Below are 17,212 nucleotides of genomic sequence, written 5' to 3' on the forward strand. Positions count from 1 at the left end.
TATTGCTCTTTGTTTGTTTGGGATCTTTTTACCTCTGTTTAGCCAGTACAATTTGCAGGCAGGATTGCAGATGAACCACTATTTTTTTCAACTATCCCTCTCTTCCGACTTTCGTTTCCTTTATTGGCGCCATACTGCTTTTGCTCCTGAATAGCGCACGCCATTTTGGATTTCACGACAACCTTTGATTTTTAGTTCATCAATGAATTATTCAGGCCTGTTTTGAGATAAGAAGATTTTTGAAAAGACAAAAATGGAGTTTTTACGGTTTAGGAGCAAATACTCTTCGTCGCCTATATTTTCAATAATTTACATTTTCAATAGGCCGACGTTCAATATTCAGTCCCTGAATTTAAATTGATAGAAGCGCGCTCTGTAACCGCACCATAATTTTAATAAATTCTTAATTTCCCCGGATTGAATTTATATCAATAACAAAGCTTAAAACACAACATGCCACGAAAACGTTTCTGAAACGCGGTTTTAAGCTATTGTAACTGAGCTGTGTTGTTTTAGAGTGCGTTCAAAAAAATCCTTCCGGTGAAAAATTAATTTGAATTGAAGAACACGAAACTCAGCACCATTAAACTTGGTGCTAAAATGCATGTAGCAGATGCATTTGGAAACTATCACACGATGACTGAAATCGAAAATGAAATACAATCATTTGCTGAAGAGTTTGAAGACCATGTGGAAGAGGACACTTACATTCGCTTACATAACATACTTGTTTCACTGCCTCAACCCCACCCCGCCAAAAAAAAACAATTGTCGCGCTGCTTGGGAACCAGGCGATAACATTGCAGCAAGTTGTCGCAAGGAGTGGTGGTGACTCGAAGGAAATTTTAGAACATTGTTCATAATTTAGCTTCTGGAAAGCGTAAAGAATGGGGAAAGAGGACCTGGAGGTAATTAAGTAATTAATTTCGACAATCAAGGGCTGAAAACATTCTAGATCGATTGAAAATATGACTTAAGCTTACCTCTTATAACTTATGTTTTGTAGGAGTCTCGTCCTCTAGCCGGCACTGCTAGTCACGTTGAGTTCAGAGATCGAGTTCGTAAAACCCTGTACTATGGTCAGTATTCCGATCGATCTCTACCATCTTTAGCCGTCACAGGTAAGGTAACGAATGATGATGGCCTGTTCTGTTTGGGTGTTTTGGCTTTTCTTCGCATGTTATTCTATTCGTAATTAATTCTTCTTTTAATTTGGTGATGACGATGCTCTTAAACATTCTGGCAACGATCAAAGGTAAACGACGACGTTTTAATTCGTTGCATTCAGAATACCTGGTGAAAAAATTCCAAGATGCAAAATGCTATGTCGTGTGGTTTATTTGATGAGCTAAAATTCATACTCAATGTAATATATAAGTGCCTTACACAGATCAGTCTGTATAAGCTTTAATAACTTTCTTATTGTCTGGCATCAAGTGACCAGTCAACTGATCGGTAATATATATTTGGAGGTACTGTGCCCGTATATGTAGTGGTTTTCTATCCAGTTCGTAGAATGTTTTTACGAAAAAAAAGTTATAAGAATTTAGAAGCGAATTTCATATCAGGGGATAAACACTTTACAGTGTATATAGTAATTTTGTCCCAACAATTTTACAAAGTCATTGTTTCACAGCCGAATCTTGCTCTATGCCGTACCTTTGCAGTATGAACACTTTCTTATGTGAACAGTTTGTTTGTTTCCTTCATGTGAAAAGTATATACATTTCCTTTCGTGCCCATGGTGTCTTCTAGAAGTATTTTGTGGTTCAACATAACCCCTAACCTGGTTCAATTTGGTATTTTCTTTTGGTTAGTATACATTAAAATATATGTATTAACATATTACCACACACCAGAACAAAGGGAAATACCAAATTGTACCAAGGGTAAAATTAAACCACAACGTTTATATCAACAAGGCTGGCTGCTACAAATTTGTGTAGATTTTTTGGAGCCATTTGATTTGAGTACTTAAGGGATGGTGCGCAACATATGATGAGTGATTGGAAGGTATCCATTCTATTTTTTACTTTATCTGTGTAGATGTGGCAGTGGAGGTGTTAAGCTCTGTGGTACCTACGAAAAGAAAATGTCTTGACACAAACTACGCCATGGTTGTCTCAAGGTAAGGTTACTATGGGAATGCAACTTATGTGTAAACATGTGTTCACCTCCAGTACAATAAACAACCATTAGCCTGTCGCCAGTGATTCATAATCACTATTTAGCAAAACAAGTTTAAAAAAAATCTCCATGAGACAGTGATCCACTAGATAGCATTCTTCATCCTTCAAACAACCATGCCTCGGTCTGATTCCTGTCAAATGTATGTAAAAGACTTGAGATGGGGTAGATAAATTATCAAAACTTCTGTTGCTCCTTCGAGAATTATTTGGTGTTTAAGTTGTACATGAGATGTTTATGTACAGCTGTAGATGTAAATGCACTAGTTAATTATCTGCAGAAATCAACTTGCATATAGTGAGGCCCTGGTATGGGGGGTCTTAACATGTATGTCCCCAGTCTGAAACTCAAACCTTTTGACGTTGCAATTTTGGAAAGTTCGCATGTCGCTGTCGGAATTTCTTTTAAAGTGAGACACGGGAATGCAGAGAGAAATGACTCAGAAAAGGGTAAATCTGCCAAGGCAGTGTTTCATCGTCTAACAGATCTAGAATATTGGCTAGGTGAGTAGCTATTAGTTGCTTGTATCACATGTAATTGTAAAATACAATTTCTTCTTGCCGAATGCGCTGCAAGTCACTGCCAATATTGCTGTGGATTTTGCTTTTTTCTTTGTTGCTGTCATAATTTTGCTTGAGTGGCTCATTGTTCGTTGTCATTTCTGATCGGCTCCATCATGTCGCCATTTCAGATTCTTGTCGCCTGTCGGTGTTTGCCTTAACAGGGCCTCTATAGTCTTCTAATTGCTGGGTTTCAACTCTAAGTCACTTAGTATGTACATATGTAACATGCTGAAGACGAAGTGTTTACCACACATCACTAATACCAGTTAACTCCCCCCTTCATTGTTTTCCTCAGGAGAGCCAAGATATCCCCCTGTACATTGATGATGGGAATTCTTTATTCTGAACGTCTGCGTCAGAAGAACCCAGAGTACCTGAGCAGGGTGACATCATCTGACTTGTTCTTGATATCAATGGTAACTAATGATAATATTAACATTTTACATCGTACAGTGGAACCCCACCTTACGCCCACCCTGTTTATGGCCACCTCATTATTTTGGCCACTCTATTCTGGCCCAAACAAAAGTTCCGTCAGTCACTTTCTTATTTAAAGAACCCTTTTAATACAGCAACCCCATTAATACTGCCAGATTTTTGTGGCCCGTGGGTGACCCGATTAACATGGTTCCACTGTATTTGACACTTAATCAACTTCCTAATTTTTTGTTAGGGGAAATTGTGGTCATACACTGAAACATAACCAACTTCTCACATCTACAGCTACAGTGTAGCCCTTTTAGTAATGTATAATGGTCACTCAGTCAGGAGAATTTATGTTTTCATCTTGGGAGTGAAGACTTTTTTGCTAACAGTTCAAGAACGTTGCTACATAGTCAGAAGCTTATTCTTGTATTTTTGTGTTCATAGATGGTGGCGTCAAAGTATCTGTATGATGAAGGGGAAGATGAAGAAGTGTTTAATGATGAATGGGCAAAAGCAGGCAAGAGATTGAATTTTATGATTTTATGTTTGCGAGGTTGACATAAAGAAGATGATAATATCCTTGAAAATTATAGTTGCAACAGTGTACCACAAACATAGCATGTCTGTACAAAAGATGTCTGTACATAAGAACATCTGATCAAACTTTTTGTCTGGTTTTCAGGAAGCAAAACTGTGAATGATGTGAACAAACTAGAAATGGAATTCTTGGCATCCATTGTAAGTGTTGTCACCCTACAAACTTCCAGTTGTAAATAAAGAAATACATATGTACTAGTTATTTGAGTCAATGCTGTAGAAAATACAGCCAATCAGAATACAAGACAAAAATAAAGAAGTTGAATACCAAGTGGAAGGTTTCTTCAGTAGATAAATTACAAAATTCTCATAGCCGGTACCATAAGAAATGTATGGAGAATTTGTACATCTATGGGTGAGTAATTATTTTGTGAAGTTTGGTGGGATGACCCAAATGACCACTGCAAAGGAAACAACCTCGTGATCATGCCATTCTGTTGATTTCTTGCAGGACTGGAGACTTTTCATAAGCAATCGGGAATTTTTGGATTTTGTCAACAGAGTGGAGTCAAGGTATTACAAGTGAATATTTCCATCTTTTCAAAAGAACACTGTCTATACACATGTACACTAAGAACAAATTTGTGTTTGAAATATAAAAACAAGTACCCTGTAGTGATGATGTCTTGATCTTGTAGAGTGGCGACATCACATGGACTACACCGTGGTTGGTTGACTTATGGCGACCTGTGCACGCTACTTGATAACTGGGGTTTTCTCCATACTTTGGGTGTTTTCAAGTTTGAAGTACTTAAGGTAAGTGCAAGTTTTAACATTTTAAAGATTCCGGACAGGATAGACTCTCTCAAAATCCTTCACTTATTTATGTAGTAGCTCTCCCAGAAGAAGGCGAACCTGTGACTTGCAGTGAGCAACTTATCCTAATACTGCAGTTGGCGGAGAACTTAGGTGTTCAGTCCTTCAATCAACTTGGCCATGAAATGCCTTTGCTTTCCGTGTAAGTTAGAACTCTAAAACTAAATGTGCTACTTGTTCTGTAGGTTTTGTGCGCCTGCACCGTGGCTTACGTGCTGAGTTTGTCCTTGGCATTGTCTCTGACCTCGATCGCTTGTCACCAATGCCACCACACTCACCAAAGCTTCGCCCCAATCCAAACCGCGCCCTGTTTAACAACAGAAACGGCCTGCAGGTTTCATCGGCCAGCGGTAACGCGGCGACGAGGCAAAGATGAAGCTTCTCTGTCGGCAAAGACAGCGCGGGAGCCTCGGAACGAATCCCGACCGTCAATGCAAATTAAAGCAGCTTACACCGAACAGGCAACAGTAAAACCCGCGGATATTGAAGCAAGACTGGGACCAGAGAAGAATGAAAACGATTCCTTTCTCACTTACAAGTTGAAATCTTCGCGATACGGATCAAAGATGGCGGTTCACGAATCTAAAAGTACTCCCGAACAGCTGAAGACTGTTGGAGACATGCCTGATCATCTGGGACTTTCCTCTCTCGTGTTTTCTCAAATTCTATCGCGAAAACTTGCTCTTCAACATCCCTGTCCTTCGACGTCTTTGAACAGTTTTACCACAGGCCGGATTCAAAGTGACTTTGTTCTCTCGAATTTCTCAGGTGGAATGAAATACAATGACTGGTACAGAAGCCGCCATACAAACGGCAGTTACATTTGTGTGGCGTGACAGCAGATCATCAAATCGAACGCGGGCGAAATTCCTAGTAACGAACACTCCAAATAAGGAACTACGTCACGGCTTGCGCATTTTGAAAAGTTCAGCCTAAATTTTTCAAGTTCGTCGTTTGTAATCCGTGTCAATCTCCTCCATTCTGAACCATCCTTGTTCACTTATGGTTTATTATTATCTCTATAGTGTTTTTCTCTCTTAGTAAACTATTATTCAAGGTTAACTTTGAATGGTAATTTTGTACTCAGGTAAAATAACTCAAAATACCGTGACTGAGCTCCTTCAAACGCTTTTGAGTTATTTTGGCCACATACAAAATTATATTTAAATTGAAGGAAACCTGAAAATAATAGCATACTAAGATAGAAAAACATCAAAGATATAATAATAAACCATAAAGGATCAAGGATAGTCAAGGATAGAGAAGATTAACGCAGATTATAAACGACGAACTTGAAAAATGTTGGCTAAATTTTTCACGATGAGCAAACCGTGACGTAGCTCCTTTAAGAGCTAGACCCTTCTTTTAGCGTGATTAAAGGTGTGACCATTATGGTATTGCTATGTGAAGTGAAATTAGGGGCATTTGAGAAAAAGTGGTGGTGTTCCCAACGAGAATGTAAACAGTCGTACCAATTCTTTCTCACTCTTGTCTCAACTTTGTATACTTTGTACATCGATGGGGGAAACAAACAAACTTTAAATTCTGACGTAAAGATTGCGTTTTTGTAAGAGGGTATGTTACTGCAGTAAAGTTTATTCTTATATGAACTCAGTGAATATACAATCTCTAATGGTTTCACCAAATCCAACATGGTGTCGACGCAAAAAGGAGGCGCACTAAAGGAAGGCAAACTTGGAACCAGGGGAAAATGTTTTCCAGGGTTGCATTAGCTTGAGATAAAAACGAGTGGGAGAGTTATTACAATGCGTTGAACGGAAAAAACAAACTTTCGTTCCTTTTGGTTAAGAGGCCCTCGAAACGAAATGAAGTCGCTTTAGTAGATGTGTTAGCAACGCGTTCAATAAAGCTTAAACTACGACAACACAGCTAAGAACCGACAATCGTGGAGGACAAATGACCTCTCCCTCCCCCCCTACTCCCCACCCCACCAGCCAAAAAGCGCAATTTTTCCATTATTTAACGTTTTAGTTATTATTCACTGATGTGTCTGCGGAGACCAGTGATCACAGTTCATTTGGACGGCGCGGATATCTCTCATTTTCCGTGTTAACCACGTTTGAAGAATTTAACGTAGGCTTATTTTCACGAACAAGCCTTCATGCATTAGTAAATGTCCTGAACTTGTCAAACATCATAATCCTTCATTTTATCTACGTTATTTCCGTAAACAAATCGGCTTGAATAAGCCAAAGACTTAACAAATATGCGCAATTCGAGACATTATTTCTGGTTCGGAACTCTGCGGCAAAGCACGGTACTACCATATGTCCCATATCAGAATAAGCATGTGATGCCTAGACGGAGCCGATTCTTGGCTTATAATCGGTAAGCAGACTACAACGGCTGAAACACCTGTTTGGTCGATCACTGGGTAAACTTGCATCTTCTAATCATTTACTAGATTTCCCCTAATCTTGAGAAATACTTCTTGATACGTAGGTGATATTCTTGGCTAAAGTACGTTAACCTGCACGAACCAGGAGTCCTCCAAGAAAACCCTATACCTTCCAACTTTAATGGCTTCAGCACGTCCGAGGAATAAGTACTGACGATCCACGAAAAATGCGAGATCGTGAATTACTTTGGCACCTAGACCTGGTCGATCCATCCTCGCAGACAATTAAGTTTTCTTCGTTCAGGTAGTTGTCTTCCTCCGTTGCCAGCACGGGGTACTGAAGTAGTGGAAGACTGTGTGACTTTGTGAGGGTTCAGACTCTCCTGTCATCCGGCTTGGAGTAGAATCCCAACAAAAGAGTCAAAACATTTCAGCAACTTGAGCTTATTTAGGTCATGCATATGGATACAGCATCAACAAATCTGTCTCCGGTTGAAGAAAAGTGAAATGTTCTACTGTTAATTCAAATCTCAGCGATTAACGCCGATTGGTCTTATACAGACTAACGTGGTCCACCAGTAGATGGAGAGGAGTTAGTCTGTTGATTTTGTGATCCGCGTACTCCTGCAGTTTTCTCATGGGTTGCTAGTTCAGTGTTGGCTGACCCTGCACCGGGCTGAACCCGACTACACCTACAATACAGTACGCGCACCAGTCTGGTCCGTACCTTCTTGTACATGACTACATAAATGATTGGATTGTAGCAAGCCGAGGATTTGGCGATGTATGCTGGAATCGAAGCACCGATATCGCTCACCACGCCTGGTTTCAGAATGGCAGCTATCGAGGCCAGAGTGTACGGTGTCCAAGCGATTAGAAATCCTGCTGTTATGGCAACTGTTATCCAAACCATTTTGCGCTCAGCCAGGAGGGTGTCATGGGTGGCGCGGCTGTTCTCGCCCCAATTCTGTATGGCTTGTTTACTTAACTCACCCAGGGCCTTGTGTGTTTTGTAGTAGCAGTAAACGATAACGGTTACGGGGAGCACAAAGCACGCCAGTATTAAGCATATAGTGTATGATACATTAACAGCGTCTTTCGACGTCCAATCCACAGAGCAGCTCGTTCCGATCCCCTCTTGCACGTAGCTCGACCAACCACAGGCAGGCATCAGGCTCCAAAACAACGAATGGCACCATAGTATTCCGGACAGCAATATGGCTTTCTTTCGACTGAACTGAGCTTCGCCGTCGTTGAATAGCTTGCAGAGCGTGAAGTATCGTTCATACGCCGCACCAGCCAAGTGCATCATAGAACCAAGGGAAAAGAAGGTTGTGAGGAAACCGTACGCCGTACAACCTCCTGCTCCAAACGCCCACTCGCCTCGCGCATTGGACGCTACCAGCATTGGAAGCGCAACTATTGAGTACGTTAGGTCGCCAACCGCAATGTTGAGAATGAAGATATTGGGAGCGTCTAAAAGTTTAGGTGTTGTGAAGTACACGAGACATACGAGAAAGTTGAGGATTACACCACTTCCCCCAATAAGGGAGGACAAAATCGCGAAAAATGTATACACACTCCTCATCTCTTAATCTGCAAAACAGTGAAAAAAAGATCGTACCATTATCGCCTGTGTTTTAGTAGTTTACATTGCACAGAGAGGGAGGCAAGAATTCAAAAGCGTTCCTACTCAAAGTGAGTTCGAAATCAGGGCCCTTTGTAAGACGATCAACAGTTCCTACGTCGAAGTTTACGGAAATTAGCGCCTCAAAACACTTATGTTCAATTTGGATCTAAAGCACCTCTTGAGACTGATGCGTCAAAATGGTTTGTTCAGATACGAAAGTATATGTAAAAAGTGACTTTATGAGATACAGTAAGCAGGTGATAACAAAAATAAACTGAACAAAAAGAGTGAAGATTTTTTTTTCCTTTTTTTTTTTGTGGCCGGTGGGGGAACTTGCCGGTAACAATTTTATTAGTAGGTAAATCTTTAGTTGCTATCCAGAAACAAAACAGTGTAAAGAAGAAAACAGCAAATGATATCTCATGGAAAGAAATATTGAATCATAAAGAAAATGTTTTGGCAAACTGAACAGGTGAAGGAAGCCGTGTTCGTCTTGATCAACATATCGGGTCAGTTCAATATGCATACATCGTTATTACATCTTGCTTGAGCAAACAACCTGCCGACGTCCTGAATTAAAGTTAATATTGGAAGAAACTTGAAATGAAAAATATCAAATCCTGAATTAACCAACTGGAATCATAGCAATCTCACACTAATTTAACAGATTATATTCAGCATTCAGGAGCTAAACTTAATCCGAATCTGCACACAATTTTTTCAAGTGAACACAGTAAATCAGTTATCACAATAAATCTGAAGTTTTTACACCTTCTGCAAAGCTAACACTTCAGTGTATGTCAAGTGTTTGTTTCTTCCTTTCTTTTAGTCACGGGAAATTGCAAAAAAAAACGAAGATTGGAAGTAATTCTTTCTCGTGCACATGTCACAAACACATTCAGACATCAATTTAGCTTGTAATCCGTGTAATGTTCTGTAATCTTTTTTGACGTGAGCACAATGAGCTCTAACTTCAAGATAGACCGACTGCTAAACCTTACTGATCATTTACATGCAAAAATATATATCTATTTTGTTTCGGCGGTCATAGTAGAAAACAACAGAATTACAACCAACAAAGATGTTTTCTTCGGACTCCCGACAGAACTGGAATTTAGAACAAGAAGAACAAAATCTTAATTAAATAATATATCTACGAAAAACACCATGAAAAATCCCTTAAATGTAGAAGATCTGACCTCACCGTGAAATCAATAGAATTTCTGTAACATTGTTAAAGAAAAATATAAACTTTATGACTGTTCAGTTGGCACGATATTCGGTTTTAACCAGTAACGTGTAAATCAGATCCTTACTTCTTTTCTGGACGTCCCATAACTGCGAATATTTCAATCATAGCGCTGTTACATTAATACCTAACTGAATGTTTCAAGCAAAATTCACCTTTTTTGGCAGACGTGCGCTAAAAAATCAGAAGTTACTTCGTGCCCAATGCTTTTTATATCGAGGCATTCTCCGCCTCTTACTTGTAACCCTTAACGGTATGATAGCTCATCTCACATATCTGCAATCTTGACCCTGTTTGTTCCTGTCAAATTTGTTGTTACCTCATTCAGGTTCCTCTGGTTCAATTAAGAAGATGGCCTCACGTCGATTGACTCACACTCACTGACCCTTGGCTCCAGTGAATGGAACATAAGGCTACACTTCGATTCAGCTGAAACAATTTATATCGCCAAGTGTCAACAATACCGTTGCTTAGCGCCTGTAGATAACTACTCCGTGCTATCAATGACTTATGTACTTACACACAAGGGTGCCTTACTCCAGTTAACAATTCTGCCCGCCAATAAGATATTTCACTTGATCCGTTGAAGCGGCCCTTTTACTAAATTGTGGCTAATCCAAAAGCGGCCCCTGACATTATCAACGAAACACAGCAAAATGCACGGCCTTGACATTCGAGCAACACATTTACGCATACGGTGACCATCTGCTAAATGAACTGACATGCACAGCCCACGTTTGAAGTACTGATTCTCCTTTGTCACCGCTATACGTTTCTTTTAAAGTCAGCCAGGAGAATTTGGAAGTCCATCAACACATTTTCCCAACCCATTGTCACCTGCCTTGGTTAAAAGGTTTTGCCTTTCAAGATTGACGCTTTAGAAATAAAGTCTTTATTTAAGAAAGTTAATACATTTCATTATTATCGACCTTTAGGAAGTCTTAGTTATTCTAAGGTTTAGGCTATAAACATACTTTTCTTTCCAATAGTTCATTATTCAATCATAGCCGTTACAAGCCTCAGATCTGATTGGTTCTTAGCACGACCTGTCCATTACGTAATGATGTTACTACCATAAGTACTCGCTACCGATTCAAGTCGAAAGCATATTATCTTATTTCAAATTGATCTCTCGGCGGAACACTCGAAATTCGCCGGATTGTATCATTCTCAATTTGCGTAGCAATAAAACGAAAATGAAAATAAAACAGTGAGTTTTATTACTCCTGAGAAAGAAAAAGTAGTTGAAGAGCAAAAGGAGAAATGAATTGCTTGAAGAGAGGCAGCTGAGAAGTCTGAGAAGGCAGCTGATGCGGAAGTTCACAAAAATAAAAGCGAAGGAGAAAATCTAAAAAGGTTTGTTAACATTTCTGATGAACAAAAATAACTTGACAAGAGGCCATTTCCAGGTGTTTCGGCTTTTAACACCGTTTGATTTCTATTCATTTAAATCATTCATGTCTTCAGTTTGAACAAAGTGACAACAACAAACTCAGCCCGTGTTCGTTCTTATGGCTCTTTGCAAACGCAAGAAGTTATTTCACCAAGTATTTCGGCGACAAGTTAATTGTTATATCATAAAATTTCAGAGAATTAAAAGTTAGAAAACTGAAATGTGAAGTCCATTAAGAGTGGTTTCGCGCTCAACGTCGATTTCGAAAGGAAAACAATTTCTTCTCCGACAACAAATTTTCATCAGTGAGCTTGTATTTAAGGTAGTAATTACTGAAAGGAAAGTGGTCTTTTTTTTTCTCGAAGCAATAAAGTTTACATTAATGCGTATTTAATGACTGACTTCTTGGAAAGCAGTGAAAGCAGTGTTTCAGCTTATTTTCCTAATCATGAGCAAAACAGGACTCACTGTTTCATATTTGCATTTAGATAACCTTCTCTGCGACAAATTAGATGAAGTGCGCAAAAATAGTTTCCAATTTTACCTGTGGATTCGCAATTACTTACAAAATGATGAATGAAAACCTAGTATTCTGTCCACATCCGCCAGTCGCTTGCTCGTCGCTGGTTGCTTGGCGGCCATTTTTTTTAAAAACACATGTCTTGATGACGTACAACTCCAAGGTTAAAGCTGTTATCGCCCTAAGGTGTTAGTGGGTTTTGCTTGCCCTTCAAACAACTGTCAAGTAACCTACAACATAAACTCGCACACCTAAGAACTTAGAAGTGGCCTGACCATAGCTGATTGGTTCTCAGTACGCCCTATTTTTCGCCAAAATTCGAGCGATTCGAGTCCTCTAAAAAGGTGTTAAATGACAAGGTGTTCAATAACAAAACTCGCGTGCCCCGCGCGTGCTCTACTTAGTTCCTTCTCTTCAATGACTACTTCTTAATATTCCCAAAGCCTTTCAGAAATGGCCTTTTTCTAATTCTCATGATAAATTGGTATATTAAAGGTAAGACTTGGCGTCGTCCAATCCTGTTGGTAATCATAATCGTAATTAAACAAAGTCAAGCTCCTGTAGTGCGGTTGTCCGATTTTGCTAATCCTCCATGGATGAATTGGACTCCTCTAAGCGCTATTACCACTACAAATTGGAAGGCGAGCAGCACGGATGTCTAATAACACAATTCGTGTGCCATTCGCGTGCCACACGCGTATTTTATGTGGCTCCAGTGACTAAATATTTCTTATAGAATTTTCAGAAATGCTTTTTCATAGCGAATTTTTTTCATAAATCGTTGACTGGTTTCGCTTCGTCTTAAGTTATTCCTTAAATCAATTTTTTTTCTTATGGTTATGTGACCAAATTGGACCACTCTGGGTTTAATTACCAGAATATATGAAACACCAAAGAACGATGAGAGTGCTTGATCCTTTTAAAATTATTATCGCCGGTGGTTCCACCGCAATAAACAAATACCAGCAATTAAATTCGACTGCTGTGATTGGGTAGCTCGCATTTTTCTTCCTGGAAACCTAGATTATTTGTTTTAGCTCTTAACAACAACTTCGCTTTGCGTGGTGTGATAGTAGAATCGTTGAGGATGATATCACGAGAAATCAAACTACTATTTCGTATGACGTAGAAACAACCAAAAAAAAAAAAAAAAAACCTCAATGATGGTATTGACATGCACATATGTACATGGCCTGGTAAAAGTTCAAAACTCGCTCAAAAACAAAAAAGCCAAAATATTTGCCCTATCTAGGAAAACCAAACCATTTAAAGAAAGAAACTTCCAACTGCCCTGTAAATGCACATGAAAATGACTAGACGATAAAGACAAAAAATACATTTGTGACCTGCGGAACCGGAGTGATTTACCACAAGTACTCACAGTGCCGAGCATTTCAAGCATCGTCTGAACAATCATATAATTTAATATATCTTGTTACCGCTATTTGCACACGGTACGTGCTTGGAAAAGATGCGTAAATTTTCCACTAATAAGAATGTTTTTTGCCATCTTTCAGTTCTAGAACTTGATAATGTGCAAGGAAAAGTTTCAATGTCGGAAGCTTTTACATGTAATTACAAAAAGGAATTGGCACCGTGCGTAAATCTCGACATAAAAAACTGAGAAAAAAACAACACAGGAGAGAAAATGTACTTTAAAATTGACATACTTGCACCCCGAAGGGGCTTCTCTGTATGACGCTAAGTTAAACTGCGCACTAAGGTTATTTTCCTATTTACTTTTCTTTACAGAATAAACAGAAAGTACCTTAAAGGATTTTCTATCCACTACAGAAAAGAAAAACAGGCGTGTGCCGTTTGACCTTCGAACCGATCCAGAAAAGTCGTCACAGAATACGGTTAAACGGAAACTTCCTAATATATTTATTTTTCACACGTCACTTCTCGTTACTAAGCAACAAAACTGGTCAATAAATGGAGGATTGCGGGCTCATTTAATCATGTCCTTTGAAAACCTAGTCAAATTGACGCGAAGAAGATATCTATAAAAGATGATATTTTGCCAACCGTGCCGGCCCTCGCTATCTAGCTTAGTTTAATCAGCAAAATACGTCCGGAATAAGCAAAAACAACGCTTAAATTCAAGTAAAAACATAGAAATAAGAAATATAATGTAACGGTGCTTTCCATTACCTGGTTTGTTTGACAATTCAAGAGAGTAATTAGCATTTTTAGGGAAATAGCCTTGACTGAAATGTAAGAAGTGCTTTCAGGTTATTTTTTAGTTAGTCTACATGACAAAAATAAGTGGTTATATGAGCAAAAAAGAATGAATTACTTGAATACTGAAGAAAGGTGGCAAGTCTTGAAACTGATCATGTGGCTCGAAATGACAAAAGCAAAGAAGAAATGGCTGTAGTCCCAGAAAAATTAAAGGTTCACGGCTAGTATTCTGATTACTCATTGTGCCAGTATTCCAATGTTATCTTCAAGTCCAGTGTTTGATTTATTCAATTTACTGGATTAAATGTGTTCAGTACATGCGTACCTTTAAAGTTTTCTAACGGAAAAACACCGATAAATATAACATATGTACCATGCTTATTACTATTTCGATAAGCGACTTCCTAGCTTTGAGAATTCGTACAGAGGATAATTAACAAATGTAAGTGGTAGAATTAACATGTAACATCAGTACCTTTTTCAGGTTTTTCCAGTTCGGTTTAGGGTTTTCTTGTTCGTCTACATTGCAAGAAATGGTTATATGAACTAACCTTTAAGATGATATCTCTTTCGTGGCTTAGGGAACACGTACTGGCGTTTTAAAAGATCTCTGTGTTTTAAATATCCTGTTATGGCTAGGAAAAAACCTCCTTTCCGTACAGGAAGATATTTGAAAGGTTTTTGGAGAGGACAAAAAATTTTCAATGGATTTTTTGTCTGAAGTTCTCGAAATAGCTGAAAGTTACTTGCGGTCAGAGGCAAACATAGCAAATGATTTCTCGATTCTGTCTGCCGGAATATGCCTGAAAAAATCAGCATTAAATTATTTCATGATATAATTTCATCTCTAAGTGGCAATAATGACGTGCGGAAACTGTTTCGTCCCTAGAGTCAAAGAATTGTTTACAATGATTGTCCATTTCCAGTCCATAAGTGCCTTTCTGATCGAGCTTTAAAAACATCAGCTCTGAATGTTCAAAAGGCATGGAACGATTGCTCCTAGTAATTTGAACCTAATACATTGAATATTTTTTATGTGGCGCGAGTTGAAAGGATCAAAATTTGACAAAAAAATCTATTAGTGGATTAGCGTTTTTGCCACTGTAGACATTTTACAGTTTTTGACTAAAGCGGGAATCAGCCCAAACATTTTCACACCGAGAGCTAAAAATATCGATAACTGTTATGTTGTAAATGTCAGGAGTCAATCCGGTTTTAGCCTGACAATGAAAAGATGCAAAATGTAAAGCCAAGGCGGTGAGTTAGTTAGGAAAGATTTCTCCCTTTTTTCATGAAAAACGTTCTAGGTGATTAGAAAACCTTTTATCCTTCTATAAACTGCTGGACAACATACACTAACAAAATCATTAAGATCATATTTACCGCACTTAAAGGCATACATAACATCTTGAAATATAGTACAAGATGGGCCGATTACATAGCTGATTCACACGACCAGCAGTACACAATTTAATGAAGCTCTTCTCCGGCAATTAAGTTACTTAGGCTTCCCTGGAACATTTATTTAATCTTCATCACTCAACAGCCAACTTCCATTAAAAACGTGCGCGTAATTTCTGTAAAGTTGTGTCCATTTTTTTTGCTGTTCATCACTCTGAAAGTACATACATAAAAAAACGTGTTGTAACGGGAGATAAAGTGGAGTAACGCGGTGTCACGAAGCACGTCTTAAACGTTAGCGAGGAATGTTTACTGCGGGTGTTTACTCAATTACAAGTCTTGAGTTAAAGAATTTGTCTGAAGAATTGTTATGTTTCCATCCATTTTAGTACGGGAAGAACGATATTTTCTTTAAAAAAAAATCAGTTATGCTGGATGGGCTAATGCTCGAAGGTTAATCCAAGCATCCAAGGGCAACTTTGTGCGAGCAAATAACAATCTTTTGCTACACCAAAAAATGATCTTAAATCCGCTTAAACATTCAATAATAAACTTAATTTAGGACGGAGGTAAAGAGGCTGCGAAAAAAAAAGAAACTAAAAGCCTTTATATGTTAATTTACGGCCTCCTTAAGTTTTAACCTATTTTCAATTTACACAACATTTAGTCTAGTCAATTATAGTGTTCAAATTATAAACAGAATTCTGATTTAAACGCTGAAATTTCTAATTCTTGGTAAAGTCTAAGGACTAATCACTAAAGGTTATCTAAAAAGAGGCAAGATGGCTGGAATAAGCAATTTCCTTCTTAACCGAGTTCACCAAAAATCAGAAATAAAGCATATCCGGCCCCTACAAAATTTGCATATCCTTGAACAGGGAGGGGGGCATGCATTCGTATATGTGGCCATAGAGAGTGCGGTGTTAAGGTGTTTCGGATTGAAATCGTTTATAGATATTGAATGTTTTTGTCTGAAAGAGCGTGCGTTTTAGACACTAGCCTAGAATTGGGTATTCTGCACGTTTGGAAGAAATCATCGTTTCTTTATTAACAACCGGAAATTTGAACCCTTAGCAGAATTTTTTCGCAATCGAAGTCACTCTTTGTTGACTGAGCTCTTGTACTAATTTATGCAGGGAATCAATTTTTCTAAGTATATGAATTTTTTGTCGGTATTTTCGTCAGGTCTGAAACTTGATGGGGTCTAGAAAATCACATATTTTTCTCTGAAGTAGAAAAACGGTTTTAGATGCGGAAAAATATACACCCTCACCAAACCTTTTAAGTAGAACCATATAGATATTTCTTAACAATAAGGATATGTTTACTTTTTGCTATGTGCATTTTTGAATTTAAATGTGATCAAGTTGTATTCGCAAATAAGATCCTATGTTGAACAGGCAAATACTGGTAACTTAAGCCTATGCCCAAGTTTTTTCATTTATATTGTATTTTGAAAAAGTTCGCTTAATAACAGCACGACAATGCTATAACTGACTGCATGGTACCTCGATCACAGACTGTCGTTATTAATTAAACGCGAGTTAGCTGAAATTAAATGACAAATATCGCTCCATAAAGTACAACCTAAAGATATACACAAGCCATTCCACTCTTAAGGGAAGTCGATTTATCATAGAATAACTAACTTTCATCATAAAATTCAAGGGACGATTTGATTTTGCAAATTACTTGTCATACTATTTGCTATTATGATTAAGAATTGAAATAAAGGTGTACTTTTAACGGAAAAAGAAAACTTAAGGCTGCACTACAGCATTTAAAATAACAACAAAAACGTAAAATTTTACGAGAGGTTTACAAAAGACAACCACAAAACTCACCGTTAGTTTCGATGCGATGTGTAATTCGTCTTGCTTCTCTTTG

The 17,212-nt window shown here is 38.3% G+C and overlaps 2 protein-coding genes across 2 annotated transcripts; one reads left to right on the forward strand and one right to left on the reverse strand.

Annotated features, from left to right (window-relative positions):
• Positions 1-502: 502 nt before the first annotated feature.
• On the forward strand, positions 503-6,194 carry LOC145469593 (protein CNPPD1-like). The gene is made up of 9 exons (XM_081453348.1): positions 503-908; positions 1,007-1,121; positions 2,047-2,128; positions 3,046-3,166; positions 3,621-3,693; positions 3,859-3,914; positions 4,225-4,286; positions 4,412-4,529; positions 4,775-6,194. The coding sequence occupies exons 1-9, from the start codon at positions 888-890 to the stop codon at positions 5,423-5,425; spliced, it is 1,299 nt and encodes a 432-aa protein (XP_081309474.1). The 5' UTR covers positions 503-887; the 3' UTR covers positions 5,426-6,194.
• A 131-nt stretch (positions 6,195-6,325) lies between these two features.
• Positions 6,326-17,212, reverse strand: LOC145469594 (parapinopsin-like). The gene is made up of 2 exons (XM_081453349.1): positions 17,170-17,212; positions 6,326-8,544 (listed from the first exon to the last, which is right to left on the reverse strand). The coding sequence occupies exon 2, from the start codon at positions 8,534-8,536 to the stop codon at positions 7,511-7,513; it is 1,026 nt and encodes a 341-aa protein (XP_081309475.1). The 5' UTR covers positions 8,537-8,544; positions 17,170-17,212; the 3' UTR covers positions 6,326-7,510.

This window comes from Orbicella franksi, chromosome 15, assembly GCF_964199315.1.
Source record: "Orbicella franksi chromosome 15, jaOrbFran1.1, whole genome shotgun sequence".
In the NCBI taxonomy this organism is placed as follows: domain Eukaryota; kingdom Metazoa; phylum Cnidaria; class Anthozoa; order Scleractinia; family Merulinidae; genus Orbicella; species Orbicella franksi.

Excerpts from the sequence above, each read along its gene's own strand:
- LOC145469593 (XM_081453348.1), top strand. The coding sequence starts at position 888 with ATGGGGAAAGAGGACCTGGAG. Across the intron at positions 909-1,006 it reads TGGGGAAAGAGGACCTGGAG|GAGTCTCGTCCTCTAGCCGG; the intron begins GTAATTAAGTAA and ends TATGTTTTGTAG. Across the intron at positions 4,530-4,774 it reads TCAAGTTTGAAGTACTTAAG|GTTTTGTGCGCCTGCACCGT; the intron begins GTAAGTGCAAGT and ends CTTGTTCTGTAG.
- LOC145469594 (XM_081453349.1), bottom strand. The coding sequence starts at position 8,536 with ATGAGGAGTGTGTATACATTTTTCGCGATTTTGTCCTCCCTTATTGGG.